General features: G+C 44.5%; 1 protein-coding gene across 1 annotated transcript in view; it reads left to right on the top strand.

Annotated features, from left to right (window-relative positions):
- The window catches only part of EML3 (EMAP like 3), a 398769-nt gene that overhangs the window by 289595 nt on the left and 89260 nt on the right, over nt 1-19914 (top strand). The window contains exons 13-15 of the mRNA XM_086938192.1: nt 10614-10748; nt 11348-11486; nt 14460-14611. Coding sequence (XP_086794318.1) covers nt 10614-10748; nt 11348-11486; nt 14460-14611 — 426 coding nt within the window. The remainder of the gene's footprint in view (nt 1-10613; nt 10749-11347; nt 11487-14459; nt 14612-19914) is intronic.

The following is a 19914-nucleotide window of genomic DNA, read 5'->3' as shown; positions in this document are numbered from 1 at the left end:
ATTTAGAGCCCTCAGCTCTGGAATCATCATCTACTTGTCCTCCTATAGGTTCCTGCAATTTATTATTCCAAACCCAGCTCAAAAGCCATCTCTTTAATATCGCTCATCCACTTTTTCAGGTGGCAGTGACCGCCTCCATCAGGAGTCACTCTGCTCTGCAGTTTGTGCTTTCTTAGAGATCCCACTCGCCTGGCGTCTGATTTTGTCGCAGCGGCAAGAGAAACCGAAGCTTTCATTGTCTTATGCTTTTGGTTGCCACATGTGGGATTTACACTCTCATTTGAGCTCTTCTATTCCTGCCACAGTGAATAGAAGCAGTAGAGAGACCAATGTTGTGGTTGGGTCTGGCTCAGTATTTTTTTTCTGTTGGAGGGAACATCTGCACCATTGTTAGATACAATACGAAATCAGCACCCATCCAGAAAATATTATCTTTTTAGTCTCAAATGTCCATAATACATGTGCAGATGCACAGTCTTGTAAAGAAGGGATCCAAATTCTTGCAGACTTGCTTTTTCAAGTTCTTTATTAAAGTGTTTCGGCACAAGAGAACTCCAAGAACACAAAAAGATTCACTTCTTAGCCAGCCAACGCGTTTCGTCTCTTACAATGAGACTTCTTCAGGGCTAAGGATAAAACATATCATAATTACACACAATTCACCATTTACGTATGCATTTAAGTTTAAGGATAAAAACATTTTACGTAACAACCACCCAAAATTATATTATCTCCATTTGATTTACCCAAGTTGGCCAATGAATTTTAAATACATAAAACGTTTTGGATAAGATTTTGTAAAAGGAAAGAGAGAAATGGATTGAACACATAGAACAGAAGGAAGCACTGTTCTTTTAAAGAAACCCTACTTGTTACACTAAGGGGCTCACAACCTTATTTTTTGTCTGTATGTAAGATTGACAAAAACTGATAAAATTACAATATAGGACAAATTTGTACAACAAATAAAGCAACAAAAACCTGGGCCCATAGCATACCTTCCACGATAAATTGTAAGCACACATCAGTGCAGTATGATAAGTTTCACAAAAACAGGATATTAAGGAACGTTTGTTCTAAAAAGCGCAAAACAGAAACAATTCACACTTTAGATTATATGACAAAAAAGGAAAAAATCTAGCACTAGATAATAACATTAAGGTAACAGTCTAACTCTAGACTATCTATTGTATCTCACGATTTTGGGCTTTGCCCTAGACTGAACAAACGGGGTTGTGTTCCTTGGAATCACAAGCACCATCAATTTGAACTATAAGCCACAGGAGAAAGCAGGTGCAATTTATTTTACCTCAACCCTTGGTGTTTTTTTGTAAATCTGCACCATTGTTGCCTGGGTTGGGCGAAAGAGCAACACAGTGTGGAATCTAGAGGTGGAGAGGCCAAGGGGAACTCTGTAGACATCCCAAAATGTATGTTCCTCTGAAGGGTAATGGGGCGAATCTTAGGCACCTACAGGGTACAAAAAATTGGCTATACCATTTGCTGTAGTGACTATTGCTAGAACTAATTGAAAGCATCAGGAGGAATCCATTTGGAGTCCATTCCCTTTGTCAATTCACTTAGGCCTTTGTAATCCCGTCGAGTGCGGGAATGGTGGAGATGAGGATGATGAAGGGGAGGGTTATGGGTGACAACCATCAATCAATAAAACTGTGCTGAGATGAAGATGCTATGAATCAGAATTCTCCAATGAGTAGCTCATGAGCTACCAATAGCTTTTCAGCTACCCATAAGTAGTTCTCCTGCGTGCATCCCGCCCTACTAAATTATAAGCTTTTAATCTGTTGAGTAAATATATGTATACAAAAATTGAAAAGTGTGTATTCACGAGGAAAATGTAAACTTTTCTGATGTCGTCAGTATTAAAATTCTAATAATATAATTAGCTCAGAATGATTTTCATTGAACACAAGTAGCTCTTACTACACGAAAAAGTAGCAGACCCCAGTTATGGATGTTGGATTTTTGATCTGGTAAAAATAATGATATCTTAGACAAAAAGGTGATGGGCCTCCATGGAGCAGGAAAGATTAGAGCAAGATAGGGTCAGAGAAAAGTTTGATCTTCCAAGAAGGACTCTCTTACTGTGCTGGCAATGATGCATGGCATACAGGTGTGAACAGGCTACCCAGTACTCTTTTCTTTTTTCTTTACAAGAATATCACAATCAACGTTTTTTCTAACTACACATTGATTAAAGCTAATGTTTTATGAGCATATCTAGTGGAAGTAAGCACAGTCCTATTGCTGAGGAGTATCGTCATTGCAAATTCTAGTATATTTGCAAAAAATGCCATTTCCTTATTTGTTTGACATGAATGATGAGCATTTTGACCGGTCATTTTAACTTCTAGCGTTAATGATAATGGCTACTCATATCACGTGCGCCATGAACCGATTTTTCACTTCAGTCCGAATTACCGAAAGCGTTGCAACGCAGTATTAATGGAATATTTGCAATGTACAAATGAACTTAACTAAGTAGCATTCAGTATATCGGATTTTGAAATTTGGAAGGACTAGAGCCCTCAACCTTGAGTGAACAGGTGTTGTGGAGGGTTGATAATTCAACACCTCTGAAGTTGCCATTGCCAAGCATACAGTTAATTCTGAGGATGCTTAACTACCCAAGATTACAAATGGAACAAAGGGGTTCCACCATGGAATGGGGAATTATAAGGGACTGATTCCTCGGGTCATTCCCCCATTCTTCAGCATAGTTTTTCTTTGGAATTCTAGATTCTTTGAGCCACTGTAGACCCTGGGGGAATATTTCCAGGTCTATGGTTTGACTGCAAAACTCAGAATCCTGATAGTGCTAGTAACTTGTGTTATTGACCCTGCTGGGATTTTGAGAATCTTGTAATAGGGGTTTAAGTTAGCAGTTTAGAATTTAAGTCTGGCATTTGCAGGTCTTGGACTGGAAGTCGGCCCACTGTCCTACTGACTTGTTTATAAGAGTGATAAAACAAGCATTTACAATGCAATGGTTTTGCCTTTGTTAAAGTTAGAGCTATTGGCATTGCTCTTGACATTATTTTTATTTATGTTTTTTTAACATAAATAAATGGCATTGTCATTTACAATGCCACTAGCTTTATCTTTCGCAAATGACACACACAAACAAACAGAGCCCCCCACACACACACAGAGCCCCCCACACACACAGCCACACAGAGCCCCCCCCACACACAGCCACACAAAGCCCCCCCCACACACAGCCACACAAAGCTTCCTACACACACAGCCACACAAAGCTTCCCACACACACAGCCACACAAAGCTTCCCACACACACAGCCACACAGAGCCCTCCACACACACCCACACAGCACAAGCAGGCAACAGGGGCACACGGAGGCACAAGCAGGCAACAGGGGAACACGGAGGCACAAGCAGGCAACAGGGGCACACGGAGGCACAAGCAGGCAACAGGGGCACACGGAGGCACAAGCAGGCAACAGGGGCACGAAAACGGAGGCACAAGCAGGCAACAGGGGCACACGGAGGCACAAGCAGGCAACAGGGGCACACAGAGGCAGAAGCAGGCAACAGGGGCACACGGAGGTACAAGCAGGCAACAGGGGCACACGGAGGCACACGCAGGCAACAGGGGCACACGATTACTGGTGGCTGACATTATTTCATGAAGTCGACCCATCACTTGTTTTGCTTTCCTTAAACAGAACAGGGTAGGAATCGAGTTCCTGCAGGAAACACATTAAAATGCACATGGAGTATTCCAAGCTAGCAGAGAAATGGGGTGGACAGTGTAATTATCCTGTGTCTTCTACCGTCAACAGAGGGGTGGCTATCTATTTGTTTTAGAAGTGATAAACATGGACCAGGAAGATTACTTCTGATAGATGTTTCATAAGCAAGAGCCCTATGAAACGGACAAGCAATGTTAACTGTGTAATGACGGGTAAAATGGATATCCTTATGAACAGGGACAGAGCACATATTTTCAAATGTAGTTGGCTGACTTGATGGATAGCGTAGATATGATGGATGACTGGAGAGAACTGCATTGCACTGAAAGGGCTTATTCCTTTACCCTCTCCACCTACCCCCTACCCCTCCCCATGGCTCAATAAAAGAAAAGACACGAGAAAAAAAAAGCTAAACCTTGCATCTTCTTTCAGCCAGTGGGGCTCTCCTGCAACTCCGGCAGCCGAGGCAGCGGTAGGGGGGCGGGAACGGGAGCCGAGGCAGCGGTAGGGGGGCGGGAACGGGAGCCGAGGCGGCGGTAGGGGGGCGGGAACGGGGCCGGGGAGACACAGAGAGTGAGGCAGTGGTAGGGGGGCGGGAACGGGAGCCGAGGCAGCGGTAGGGGGGCGGGAACGAAGCCGGGGAGACACGGAGAGCGAGGCAGCGGTAGGGGGGCGGGAACGGGAGCCGAGGCAGCGGTAGGGGGGGCGGGAACGGGGCCGGGGAGACACGGAGAGCGAGGCAGCGGTAGGGGGGCGGGAACGGGGCCGGGGAGACACAGAGAGCGAGGCAGCGGTAGGGGGGCGGGAACTGGGAGCCGAGGCAGCGGTAGGGGGGCGGGAACGGGGCCGGGGAGACACGGAGAGTGAGGCAGCGGTAGGGGGGTGGGAACAGGAGCCGAGGCAGCGGTAGGGGGGCGGGAACGGGGCACAGGAAGGCGGGTGCCGGCTCAATGCCGGACCAGATTCGGGGGCGTTCCCGAGGGCTTTTGGCTGACGTAGTGTGACGTAGCCAAAAGCCAAAAAATCTCGGGAACGCCCCCGCATCTGGTCCGGCATTGACGGACAGGCCCGTCTTCCAATGGCTAGCCTCCATTTATGGAGGCTAGCCAATGAAAGACGGGGGCCGTTCCTGTCTCCGTACTATTCTCTTTAGGTTTTCGCCTGCGCGAAAAAGATGCGCAGAACGCATCTTTTCGCCAGGCAAAACCTAAAAAGCAACTGTCCTTGAGAGTGATTTGACTGTGATGTTGAAACTCGTGCTACATTGCCTTGTCCAAATCCCGTCTCTGCCCAGAGCCCAGCCCAGCTCATTCCCTAGGCTAGCTGAGTTCAGAGCAAACTCTGGCCCACAGCATGAGGGAAAGCCCTGCCGGTGTCTTTGGAATCTTGCGACATATAGACTAAATAAGAACAAGCTTCGAAAACAGAGATATAAAAACATTATCTATTAAAATACCCACCACACACAAATGGCTCGCTACAAACATTCAACATGCACCTACACCCACTATTAAGCACTTGCTGCCAAACGTGCTAGAAGAACTGGGGAAGGAATAGTAAACTGCCTCTGTCCTACAAGAAGATGGAAGTGGATGTGCTAGACTTTGCAGTGAAAAGAGGCATTTTATTTTTATGGAGATATTTATGTAAAGTCTATATATTGGCAATCTATATTTTCGAGTAGGTCTTCTATTTTCATATTGACCCACTGCCTTTCCAGCAAAGGCCAGTCCATAGGACTATTCATCCTAATTCAAACTAGCGCTATTTAAATCTAAGTCCAGTCCAGTCCAGTATAGTTGCACTCAAATTCTAACCAATAAGCCAATCAAGGCCCGAAATGAACATAGTCGAGCTGATCCCAGATCACCAATAGCCCAGCCCAGTGCTCAGCAAGTAGCCCAGTTGAGAGATCAGCCCAGTTGAATTACTTCATCTCATAGTGCCTCAGAGTTGATGTCTTTCAACAGTGGTTTCTGTTAAAAAAAAAAAACGCTTAACGCTAGGATAATGGTCCTGTTTATAACTTTGGTGCAAACCAAACTTCAGGTCCAATCTCCAACGCCAAGTGGTATTTGCTTATGCATCCACTGCTGATGTGCTATTTGGTCATGTCCAACATGCACTGTTTGCCCACAGGTATTCCACAAGTGGATCTTGCAGAGAACCTTGTTTTCAAAAAGTAAAAAAATAATAATAATTACTGCACCTAAGAATATGCAAAAGTATTCATGGGTATGCAAAGTAGATGACCATGCTCGTTCCAGGTTGCACAAATCAGATTTTTGACAATTTTGCTACAGGGTTTACTTGCTGAAAAGTTGAGGGTAAATTGCATGAGGTAGGTAATTTGCAGATCTGCAATAAACATGTACAATTAACCCGTAGGCAAATACTGCCCAACTTGGGATCATTAACGCCAAGCTTGTAACTAAGAGAGTAATTAAAATATAAATAACATAGATTTACATATATATGTTTTCATTGCTGTTCATTCTGTCCAAATGTTGGCATCGAGTAAAGGAGGATGCTGATTACTGGTATTATGTCTCAGCCAGGGGTCATCAGGATTTTAAAATCTTGCGATTTTGGTGATAAAGCTTTTTAGTATGTTTATTGGAAGTTGGCATAGTGTGTTTTAGTTAAAGGTGACCTTCCTAAACAGAGCATGTGCATATGTAACCCTTTAACGTAAGTTAAAATGTTATCATGCATAATATTAATTGATAGCATATTTTACAGTATAGCATACTTTACAGCTGCAGCCTGCAATATATATTTAAGTCTATTTGGAACTGATAGCACCATTGCTAGCTGGGTTTGAGTCAACTCTGACTCAATACAAAATCTAATACTTGGTGAAAAAGCCAATTATTTCCCAGTCAGGGTACCACTGCATGCATATGACTTGAAAAAGGTGGCAATCTAGAGGTGGTATCTTCCAGGTCCCTAGTTATATTAAGAGAAACACAGGATATTGTAATCAACGTTAAAAACCCATGAGGAGGTCGCTGTTAAAAAAGGAACAGGTTTACACCCTCCATCTTGAATTAAATGGCTCTTTCCTGGAACAAGGGCGGATGCGCGCTACCCAGGTGACAGGCACACTTCCGTGAAGCGGCAACTGTTATTGCTTTTAAATTGAATCATACTTTTAAAAAAAATTAAGGTGAACTGTTTTTAAATCTGAAGTGGCAGCTAGAAATGTAAACCAGCATTTAGTGTTCCTGTTAGTTTAATTTGCACATTGCACCAGCCAGACTTAATTTTCCCGCTTCTGGGAATTATCTTTCCACCTCCCTGGTCCACCGCAAGCTCGCTCGTTTGTTGTGGAGGGAGGGTCTTTCTTTGCCTGGCCTCTCTATCTTTCCCTCACTTCCGGCGGGTTGCAAGTGAACGGTCTAGTGGTTAGCCGTCTCTCCCCCTTTTAACCGGATGTGTTGGCCATCACGCAGCGGACGCGCGCAGAGGGCGCGCCGAAGGCAAGCCCGTCTGCACCCGTCCGCGGCAGCCCGGGCAAGGGGCCCGTTACTATGCCCGAGCACTAACTTACTCCCCCGATCAACTAGAGCACCTCCAAGGTGACTACAAGATAGATAACACTCTTAGGCGGACCTTGGAGCAACACGGCTTACTGGTGGCTGGTCCCTCCCAGACCTGTACAGGCCAAACATTGGCGCAAACTGGCAAGCCTTCTAACCCTGATATTCACGCACAAATCGCACAAATCGACACCAACTCCCTCTCTGTCATGCACAGGGGCAGTGAAATGTCAATCTACTATCTTAACACTCGCTCCTCGTGTAAACATCAGCTAGAGCTATTTTCCTTGCTGGACACATACAGACCGGACATCTTATTCCTGACAGAAACATGGCTGGCCCCCGAATCCACTCCAGATATCCTAGCAGCCATTCCCGACCCCTACTACATTTTGCAGGTGGACCGAGCTACGGGCAAAATGGGAGGAGGGGTTGCGGCAATTATCAACAAAAAGTACCTGTTCACCTCACTTATCACCACTCAAGTCCCGCACACGGAAATCATAACAATAAAACTGGAATCAAACCAGAAGTATTTGGTGATTTGACCGCACAACTCGTGATCAACCACACTAGGGTGCTGATAGTCGGTGTCTTTAATTATTGGCCTGAGAACAGCAAGGAAGACCCCAAATCCCGTGAATTCACGGACACCATGACAAGCCTAAATTGTACTCAGCACATACATACAGCCACGCAGAATTAAGGACATATTTTAGACCAAGTATGGACCCAGAATTTAACTATCTCTCCCATAACAATCATTCCCTGCATGTGGTCTGACCACTATTTGATCACGTTCACGATCCCGGATACCACCGCAGTTGTTACCTCCAAGCCTGGCGGTCTGTTAGCCAGGAATTGGAGTCGGGCAAACATTGCGAAATTTCACACCATATTAGCTAATACAGCCCCTCAGACCCAAGACTGCTCCACCTCTAGCCAATCTTCGTACCTCACTATATGGCTAGAGAATGCATGCGACTCAGTCGCCCCTCAAAAATATATTAAATCACGCAGACCTCATGATGCCCAAAAGTGGTTTTCCCCAGAGCTTAAAGAAGCTAAATTAAAACTTCGACAAGCTGAACGGAAATGGAGAACACATTACAATCCTGCACTCAAACCAATGTACCTTCTTCTCCTTAGAAACTATAAATCTTCAATTCTTTTATGTAAAACGGAGTACTTCTCCGCAAAAATAGCGAACTCAGCCAACAAATCAAAAGAAATCTTTTCTATTGTAGAGGAACTCACAGGACCGGCAAGAGTGACAGCACAGCCTGAGCAATATCAGCAGTTCTGCGACTCATTAAACCACTACTTCTTCGATAAAATTACTGCAATAAAAGCGAGCATTCCTCAACCCAATATCTCCACTAAACCTAGTTTGATTTGTCAACCCCCGTGGTTCTTAACCAATTTTCTCTTATTACTTTGGACGCTTTTTTTGATTTAATGATTAAAGTCAAGTCAGGCTCTCCCCTTGATAGTGGTCCTCCTCTCATTCTGCGCGAGGCTTTCACGGCCTGTCAGGATCCCCCTTTATCCTTTCTCAACTCTTCACTCAGTAGCGGACTGGTTCCAGAATCCTTCAAGGTGGCAGAGATTCTTGCTATCTTGAAGAAACCTGGCGCAAACCCTCAGGTCATGAGTAATTACTGTCCAATTTCCCTTCTACCCTACCTTAGCAAGATCTTGGAGGCTCATGTAGCAGGCTGTCTGAGTTCTTTTGTAGAAGCATCTTCTCACCTAGACTCCAACCAGGCCGGTTTTCGACCTGCTCATTCGACCGAAACAGTCATTCTGTCAGTCATAGATGAACTTCGCAGAGGAGCAGATCAAAACACCTCTCAGGCTCTAATCCTCCTCGATTTATCGGCGGCATTTGACACGGTCGACTACAACATCTTGGTCGACCGTGTCCGTAAGGCAGGTGTTGGAGGTCTAGCATTGAAATGGATCCAGTTGTTTCTGTCAGACAGGTTTCAATCTGTCCGCCTGGGCCTTTACCACTCTACGAAGGGAAGACTCCCCTGTGGAGTTCCACAGGGCTCTTCCTTGTCTCCCCTCCTGTTCAACCTTTATATGCAGCCTCTGATCACTGCGTTGCAGGAGATGAATGTCTTGGTATTTAATTACGCAGACGATCTGCAATTGATTTTTAATTTACATTCCACCTGCTCATCTGAATCCTTTTTGCATCTTACATCAGCAATTGGATGAACTCGAATCAGCTCAAATTAAACCCAAACAAAACTGAGCTTATCCTGACAGGAGGGAGCGCCAGCCCATGGAACTCCAATTTTTGGCCGATTTCCTTGGGTTCTCCTCCTATTCCTGCAGCAAAAGTGAAGAGCCTGGGGATTACGATAAGCAAGGATCTATCTATGCACCCTCCGATTAACTTAGTGGTGTCTGTTTGCTTCTTTATGCTAAGGAAAATAAAGAAGATAAAAAGATTTCTCTCGAAAGAAGCATCTATCCTGGTAGCCCAGGCATTGATCATTTCCAGACTTGATTACGCAAATTCACTTTTATGCAGGCATTCCAGCCTACCAAGTGCAACGCCTGCAATTGATACAGAATCACGCGGCTAGGCTTATCTTCCAAGTCCCCACCCGCCATCATGTCAAACCCCTGCTGCAACAACTCCACTGGCTCCCTGTGAGCCAACGCAGTGTATTTAAATTAAGCTGCATCGTACACAAAGCGCTGTCGGACACCGGCCCGGTGTTCATATCTGACAAGATCAAGAAGTATAATCCCCCTTGTACCCTTCGGTCATCCTGCCAACGTCTTTTAAGCATCCAAGATTCAAACGAATCAAACATGGCGGGATGTGCTTCCCAACGTTGGCTCCCCAACTTTGGAATTCTCTTCCCCTCTCTTTACGGTTCATTGACAATCATCTTCAATTTAGGAAGCACCTTAAAACTTGGCTATTCACGTCCGCCTATCTCAACTAACTCACATTTTTGTTATAGCGACCTGTTCTCAAGCGCCAAGAAACCTACCCGGTGAACGTTGCGCTATATACATTTTTTTAACATAACATAACAAGTGTGATCGTGATCCACCCTGTATGTGAGGAGGGCCTACTGGTCTCACCAAGCCTGGGAGACACGCCTCATGAGTCTTCCGACTTGTTAGTGGTTTGTGGACTCTCATGTGACACATCTGTGCCCCGAGAAATTTGTGCTAGGTTCTTAGTGTTTCAGAGAGTCCATTTTCATTTGTCAGTTACCAGAAAGTCATTTGTCCTAGCACCTCAGTCTCCAGAATGTCTCACTGTCCAAGGGAGCCTCTCCTAACACATTATTGCTGTCCTTTTACAGAGCACAAATGAGTCTGTCCTGACAGTGGAGTTTAATCCTCAGGATAGCAGCAACATCATCTCCAGTGGCAAATCCCACGTCTTCTTCTGGAGCTGGAGCGGAAGTGTCCTGTCCAAGAAACAAGGCATCTTTGGGGTAAGAGCGCCCGGTTCAGGCGGAGTGGTGCTTCTGCTGTTTGATAAAGAAATGGGGATGTTTGGAGTAAAAGAAGCTAGTATAGGCAAAAGGTGAATGTCTGCACCCTCTCCAAGAAAAAGGTTAGTTAGGAGTAAATTGGTGGGTTAAGTGGGTGCTTCTGCAGTTTGATCAATAAACAAGCATGATTTTGGTAAGAGCACCACATGGGAGCAAAATGGATTGGGTATTTTGGTATAAGAGCACCCAGAAGGAGTGAAGAGGTGCCCTTCAACTTCTGGATCAAGATGTAGGGCATATCTGGCTAACTGCCCCTGAATTCTGGATTGATTGCATGGGAGGAGGTCAGCGGGACTTAAAACTACCCAAGAGGCAGCCTCTTTTGATACCAAGTGAATGATCTTTCTTGTGGAGAGGGTAGGTCGTCACTGCCTTTGCTAGATCACTGTTTGGCTTCTGTTTACCTCCTCACAATTCCAGCACGTATATGCCCACCTCCCTTCGTTTATTGCACTTTCTCCTGCATATGATGCTGTGGCTTCCCTGGGTAGGAAGTTCTCTCACCCACTCTTGTCGCCCATTACTCTCTCCAAATGCAGAAGTACAAGAAGCCTAAGTTCATGCACTGCTTTGTGTTCAGCGTCAACGGTGACGTCCTGACTGGAGACTCCGAGGGCACCATCCTGACCTGGGGCAAGTCTGCCGCTGACATCAAAACTCTGGGCAAAGGGGCCAAAGGTGAGGAATCTACAAGGTGAGAGGCATGGGCGACAAGCCAGAGGCGAGAGGTGTGGTAGATGGTGGCCAAAGGTTAGGGCATCTTTCTGACCTTTAGTAAGACCCCCACTGAACTCTAAACATTGGGCCAGGTGGACAAAGTAAGAAGGAATGCGAGACATGGGAATTAAAGGTCAAGAGTTAGGTGCCCATAATATGAGGGACTTAGGGCAGGAAGATGGTTAGAACATCACTCCAGCCTGAGATAGACCAATGTTGCCCGTTAAACTTTGAATAAGTGAGCCAAAGTTGAAAGTTCGGGTAGACGTATGGGAGATGATGACCGTGTGAGAAGGGAGAAGAGGTATAGGAAGCTGGGAGAAGGTTTCGGTGACAGACATATCAAGTAACTTTAAGTAACTCCAGGTCCTGAATATCAATCTTATTTACTTCTTCACCAATACCATCAATGTTACACCAAACCAGTAATTCATGTATGAGTCCTGTACTTATACAAATAGACTATTATGTACTAAGCTCGTGGTAAATGCCCTTAGGTCTATAGACATAAAATTGTGATTAGAAAGTTTAGCACATAATCAGATTAGAAAACACATATTTGAAAAATCTCCACTAGACCTAACATACTGTATTTAATTGGATTAGATGTCGAAGAACACCATTCTTTGCTCCAGCTAACAGAAGACAACTTTTAGGGTAGTCCCGCTTCACCAATAAATTCGACACATACGCCAGGGAGCCCTTGAAACCCACAAACATTGTGCAGGTGTGATTGTAGCCAACCTTTCATCATATGGGGGGGGGGGGGGAGTGGAATAATTTTGTTGAACTCCTTAGGATATGATATTTTTAGTTTCACAGACAAAAAGCAGGTAAGGCAGAGCGTGCTCTTTAGTCCTGTCTCTGCTTCCAGCTTGTGATGTACCTACAGCAAAGCAATCACTTTGTCTCAGGCTGTTATGCACATGACAAAGAGTTTGAGTGACATTCTGGTAGCTCCCCTCTTTTAGTTGCTCCAAACACATATGTGGAGCAACCTTGGACTGGCCAGAGGTTACAGTCCCTTTATGGCAAAGACAGCAGGCTTTATGCTGATGACAATAGAATTAGTCCTTCCACATGGTTGGGCCACAGGTCATGAAACCATTTTGAGCTGGATAATGTATTTTAGCGTCAACTGCAAACTAAGCCATTGTTCTACTCATAACACTTGGGCCCAATCTGACTAGTAAACGTAGCGGCTCACAGCCAGCGTGTTGGATTTCCACCAGCTGCCATGTACCTGAAGTGTAAAAAATAAATATTTTTTATACAGTGGAAGAGATTAAAATACATTAAAATCACAGATAATATCAGTTATCTCTAGTGAGATTTCAATTCATGTATTCCAAAAGTACATTATATGGCTATACATAGCTGTTTTTATGTCACAAAATCGTCCGCGTAACTTTTGTACATAGTGTCATAGCATCAGCCGAAGAGTTCCATCGCCTGGAGCTTTCTCTAGGCTGCAAATTAATTTGCTTGTATAAGTCTGGCTTTGGCCCTGGGCTAGGAGAACCCGTGCAGTCTTCCTGTTTGACTTAATCGCTGAGGTGAGACTTTAGTCTTTCCCAGTGAGACATAAGTTTGCAGCACTATTAACAAACTTCTTGCACATTTTTAACTTTTATCAGAGCTTTTTACCTCTCAGAGAAAAGATGTATACGGTTAATCCCAAAGAAGAGAGCAGAGTTTACATTTCCAAGAGTTCAGTTCATCAGAGACCCACAGGTGGTAGTAAGAGAGGGAGCACGTGTCAACTACCAGACATTTAGTAATACAATCATGTTAGCCTTGAAAGGTCCCCCAATGCTGGACTTTCATTTAGGGATACATTGCAACTTCACTAGCATTAAAGAAATCCACTTATGAGATTTCTTGGGAACCGGAAATTGCCAAGAGTTAATTTTGAAAAGAAATTCTCGGGATTGAAGACAGGTAAAACAGGATAGGACTCATTTGCCTCCTCATCTGGTGAACCTAGTACTGTCCATCGCTTGAACATGTCAGTGTCATGTGGCTGGACTGTGTGCTGTATTAGGGAAGTTCAATGCCATGAGTGATTGTGGCATATTGTCTGTATTTTATCCTTTCCCTTCCCAGAGACGAATATTTTTTTATAGAATAGCCACTTTAAGTGTAATTTCTAAGAGGCTTACCAACGGCGGCCCTCCTCCACCCCCCGCCATAGGAACGTCGCCCGCCCCTGCCAGCAGCCAAAAAATGAAACAATAATAAACCTGTGTTCATTATTGTTTTACTTTTCTCGTAGGGTCGCCTAGGGGGCGGAGACACGGAGATGACCGTCCGCGGGGGTGTTGTAGGCTCACTAGTTGTCAGTGTGCATGAGGGTGTGGCTGGCTGTCTCAGGTCGGCCAAGCCCTCATGCGCACTGAAGCTCTGTCCAACTCAGCTGCTTTACTGGGTTGGAGAGACCAGCAGGCACAGGCTCCCAGTGTCCCTTGGAGCGCAAATCATCAGCGCTCAGGCCAATCCTGACGCTGCTTTCATGCATCGTCAGGATTAGCCCAGTGGATTCTGGGAGATTGTGCCTGCAGTGCACGGTGACGAAGCCGGAGAGGAGCGTCGGACAGCTAAGTTATTATTAATTTTTTTTTGTTTGTTCCTGTCCCCCCCCTCCCTTCTCCCCGCTAAGAAACCGCCCGCTACTAGGGCTTACTCTGGTCCCCTCATATATAGAGAGTTTGGGAGGTCTGTGCTGCTTGGTGAACAAACAAGGAGAATGGAAACAATGGCTGTGTGAAGAGAAGATTTGGCTTTGTCCACCCTTTGAGGAGGGATGGTGACACGTGCTGCATCAGGGACTCAGTGCACCCATGTGTGGAGGAATGACAACATGTTTGCTGTTGTTTAGTCACTGGTACCTTTCAGGGTGTGTGGTTAATATGCTTTCTACTCTTCCTCATCCAGAGACCTTTCAGATCGTCAAACAGACAAAGGCCCACGAAGGGAGCATCTTCTCCCTCTGTCTCCTGCGTTCTGGATCAGTGCTAAGCGGAGGGGGCAAGGACCGGAAGATCATCCAGTGGAGTCCCTCACTCTCAGTGGAACAGGAAATAGAGGTGAAATGAGGGAAGAACTGCTGGCTGTAATGTGGGTCTCTTGGATGACCAACCCTTGCACCACATAAAACACACAAGTAGTGTCTTAGCTCCCTCACTGCAGCCGCTTCACTTGTTGCTGCAAGTCAACCTGGACAATATCTGCAACCTTGGGCATTGCCTGTCACCACAAGCATGTGGTGTCTTCGCGTGCACACACACACACACACTCTCACACTCTCTCCCACTCACAGCCTCCCACACACACACTCATACATATGTATCTGCTGACAGTTCTGCACATCACTTAACTCTGCCAGTAGACATTAGTAGATTGACTGGTTGCGAACAAATCAAGTGTGGGGTCATTTGTGCTTTGTTTGTAAACGTCTTACTTCACTCTGCGAAATGAGCCGGACTCTTTCGCTGTGAGCCAAAGCAAACCATTGTCGCTCACCACTCCAGTCACAGCTAGCGAGCTAGAAAACTGATTACACGTCCCTCACCTCTTAGGGCCATATGTATCAACAACCTGATTTGCGATTCTCAAATAGCGATTTTTTAGGAATCGCTATTTGAGAATTGCAAATAGGGATGTATGTAAAAATTCACAATTATTTAGTGATTTTTTTAGTATTCTCTAATTGCGATTTGCAAATTGCGAATCGCAATTAAGGAATACTTTCCCATTCATTTCTATGGGCCAGGAGGCCCATAGGAATGAATGGGAAGTTATTCTCAATTTGCGATTCGCAATTTGAGAATCGCAAATTGAGAATAATTTCAAGGGTGCAGGGGTGTCCAAAGGACACCCTGTTGCACCCCTGAAATTACCATGGGTGCACATGTGGCGCACATACATGCCCTAAGGGCAGGTATGTGCTTAACATTGCACTTTTAAAAATGCAGAAAAGTGCATTTTTCAAGGGATTCGCAAATTACCACCAACTTGAAGTTGGTGGTAATTTGCGATTCCTTAAGGCCAATTTGCATTTTTTTAATGCTTCTTACATTGCATTTAGGGAATCGCAAAATTTGTGATTCCTTAAATGCAATCGCAAAATAAGGAATAGCAAATTTTGCGATTCCTTATTTTGCCTTAATACATACCATTTGGCAAAATTGCATTCGCAAATGCCGAAATTCTACTAATTTGGACGTTTGCGAATGCAATTTTGCTTCATACATATGGCCCTTAGTCTTTACCAATCCACACATTGTCTACAAACAGCTGTCCTGCATTGCAAACCAACCTGCAGCCTGCCTGCAAAGAACTGACCTGTCACTACTAAATAAGCACAAATATCTCTCATGGCACTGCTGATCAGTCTGCAGACTGATTAAAAGAGCCATATGTCAGTGCTAGCCGATCCAGACATTTCTCACGAACACATGGACAGTCAAAATTTTATAGCCTAAAGTATGAGTACAACCCCCTCACTAGTCACTTTAGTAGTTATTTCCCAACCACCTACCTTCAAACTCTTTACTTGTGTCACTGTTAGTCAGTTTGAAAACATCTCACCTGTTACTGTTAGCATTTCCACATTCAGAGTGGGCACAGCTATTCTGTCACTGCTCAGCATTCCAAACTCTGTCCACAAATCTCTTTCCTGTTACTGTTAGCCACCCATATATTACCTGAAAGCTTCTCACTTGGCTCAGCTGGCCAACAGTACCTATAGCTATACCTCCACCCCAATTTCTTGTTGACAGCCTGTTCACACACAGTTTGCGAAGACCACATCTATCATGCCAGTCTTCCTACTTAGCCTGCCAGCTCAACTCCTGTGCCCATATCTACAGGCACCCCACCTATCGGTGGATGCTAATGTGCACCCTTTCTGTAAAGAGCTCACCAGTGACAGTTTGATCAGTCAATCAATCAGTATTTATATAGCGCAATTAATTACCCACAAGGGTATCAGGGGCTAGTATCTCGCTGGGCTGAGTCGAAGACTCAGGTCTTGAGGCCCTTTCTGGATTCCAGGAGAAAGGGTGCTATTCGGCAGCGGAGGGGAAGGTCATTGCATGACTTGACGGTGCGGTAGCTTCAGCGGATGCGGGGAGTGTGTGCGAGGGTGAGGGAGGTGGAGCGGAGGTGCTTGATGGTTGGTGGAAGTTCAGGCGGTGGTTAATGTTATACACCCACAAATTGTCTTCAAGTGTCTGCCTGTCTCTCTTGTTCCATTTCTACACTGCTGCAAGCATGTGATCTGTATCCCTTCTAACCAACTTGCTCATGATATCACAATGTTTCACCTGTCACTCAAGCAAATCAACGTATAGCCAGCAAACAGATGGACTGTCACTTTAAGCTACACACAGTCTCTGCAAATACATAAACTGCCATCACTGTCCAACCGGCACTCTGTCTACAAACAAGTTCAGTATTACAGCTAGACAAACCTCACACTGTCTACACTGACTTCAGTATTACAGGTAGACAGACAAACCTCACACATCTTCAAACAACTCACTACAGTTGACAATAGCCTACCCTAAATTTGTTTGCAAACACTACTCTTGAGTTGCTGCTAACCAGGCACATACTGTGTACAAGTATCTTAGCTATCACTGCTTGCCAAGCTATTTGTGTCCATCTCAGCTACATCACAGTTCTTAGTGCTAGTTAGCCCATGCTCTGCAAACAACCCACTGGTTCTGCTGATAACTCCCTCCACACACTGAATCTGTAAATATAACAATATCAAATTAACCTGCTGGTCACCCCACCCTGGATACAAACATTTGAAACTACAGGGATCACTAAAATGCACACTGGCAACTCATCGCCTGTATTGTCCTAAACAACGAGAGTAGTCGAAAAACCTCACCTGTCCCTGATAAGCAAGCACCTGTATGACAGAAAGCTAAAGCACACACAAATTACAAACAGCTCCCTGGTGACTGCAAGCTAACCTTTAGATGGTCTGAAAACATGCATTTTACCTTTAGCCAACCCTCACACAGGCTGCAAAGATCTCACCTGTGCCCTGCGAACCAGCCCACATAATCTGCAATCACCATATCTATCACTGTGAGATAACATGAAAGTTGGCCAAATATACCTGACTGTCACTGTTACTGTGTCTGCACACTGCCAGCAAACACGTCTAACCAGCTTACACTTTCTGAAAACTAGACATCAGTCTTTTACATAATACCTGTATGCCAGTGCTAGACAAACAGTCAATTCTCTGCAAGCACCTCATTTATTTTATTTATTTATTTATTTGAAAGTTTTGTATAGCGCGAACCAGACCATTGCGGGTATCAGAGCGCTATACAGGGAAAAATATAGGTAACGGAAATACAAATGAAAATAAATAGGTTAGACTAATACAAAAGTAATAGCTATTAAATACTAGCAGCTATATATACGGTTGTATAAATAAGTCAAGTGAATTTGGCCAATAGAATCGATTTCACCTCTTTTTTTTAAAAATGCCGAGGACAGGTTCTGTCTCGGTTCTGGGGTAAGACATTCCAAATCCTGGAAGCCATTCCTGAGAAGGTCCAGTAGTAGGTTTTCTTCCTGAAAAATGGTTTTGGTTTTAGTGGAAGATTATAGGAGCTCCTGGTGGTTTTATTACCACCTGATAGTACCAGCTTCTCTGCTAGGTATCTCAGGGGTTTGTGATGTAATGCCTTGTGCATCATACAGGCTATTTTCAAATGAATTCTGGCCTCAAAAGGTAGCCAGTTGAGGGCAAAAAGATCAGGGGAGATGTGACAGTTTCTTTTGGATCCTGTGATGAGTCCAGCAGCTGCGTTGATTGATGCTCTTAGAGGGGCCACCAACGATCTGGGAAGACCACAGAGCGACACTCCCAAACTCAACTCTGGGGATTACTAGAGCTTGAACTGTTTGAAGTCATTTGCGGGTAGGAAGGGTTTCAACCTCCTCAGGGTGTGCATCTGAAAAGTTGCTCCTTTAGTCGCAGCGCTGATGTATTTCTGCATAATTAGCTTATTGTCCAAAGTAATTCCCAGCGATTTTGAGGAGTCGATGATGAGTGGTTGACCGTTGAGTGCTGTTATGTGTTGCACCCACTCCAGGATGATTGTTGATTGGCTAGAGGGAGCGATTAAGAGGAATTCGGTTTTGAAGGTGTTTAGTTTTAAGTAGTTATTGGCCAACCAGGTCTGGGTTTCTTAGAGAGTTGAATTGAGAGATTTTATGTCCTCAAGTGAGTGGATCTTTATGTAGAGTTGTGTGTCGTCTGTATACATGTGATAGTGGACATTCGAGGAGCTGAGAAGCTTGGTGAGTGGTTCCATAAACAGGTTAACAGGTGTAGGGGAGAGGGATGATTCCTGTAGCACTCCTAAAGTGACTGGGGCGGGCTTGGATAAGGAATGATTGACCATGAAACTTTGTGTTCTATTTTGAAGGAAGGAGGTGAACCAGTTTAGTCACATTTTTTGTTTCAAAAGATCCAGTAAGTGTCATGTTTGACAGTATCAAAAGCCGAAGAAAGGTCAAGCAGGAGTAGTAAACAGGCTTTGATTTAGTCCAGGAATTTGAATGTGTTGTCTATTATGTGGGTCATGGCTGATTCTGTACTATGGGTCAACAGAAAAATAGTACAGCTATCTAGATGACTGTGTGTGTGATAAAGGAACACAATCCCTGAATCCAAAGTATTCTTGGTGAAAAAATATGTTCCCATCAGATACCCGTCCTGTACCGCCCTACATCACTTGGGATCCTTCACCCGAAGGAAGTGGAAAGAACCACTTAGGATTAGGTAGATTGTGACCTAATCAAAGTGTGAGGGAATGTAAAGTGTGTGGGTCTGAAAGTTGTTTAATGGTATCAGGGGGCACAAAGAATTAACAAAAATCAGTGCAAGAGGTGCTCATTGTAGCGTGTGGAAGTGAAAGAATTAATATTGGGTTGTGGGAGTGGAAAAAAAGTTTATTGGGGTCCTACCCACACCCAAGGCTAAAAAACAGTGCAAGTAGTGGTAACAAATAACTACTCAGATTTTATCTTGGTCGACATGTTTCTGCAGTATTCATTGGTTCAAAAGATACCAGTCTGCTTCATCAGGACCTTCTTATAATTAAAGTGCAACTGCTGAATTTCAAGTGTTTAGTGTATATTAAAAAATCATATCACCTGCACGCACCAGTGGATATGATCCAAGTCATTGAGCAATGGACAGACACACATAAAAAAACAACAAAAAAGCACACAGTTAATGACGAAAGCTGCAAAGCACAGAGATAAGCTCATAATGTACATATATGCCAAACAATTTATGGTCAGTGTTTGTAACATCAATCAAACATATAAGCCAGGTACATATATCCTG

This window comes from Lissotriton vulgaris, chromosome 9 (genome assembly GCF_964263255.1).
Source record: "Lissotriton vulgaris chromosome 9, aLisVul1.2, whole genome shotgun sequence".
Taxonomy (NCBI): Eukaryota; Metazoa; Chordata; class Amphibia; order Caudata; family Salamandridae; genus Lissotriton; species Lissotriton vulgaris.
This window is presented reverse-complemented; position numbering and strand designations above follow the sequence as displayed.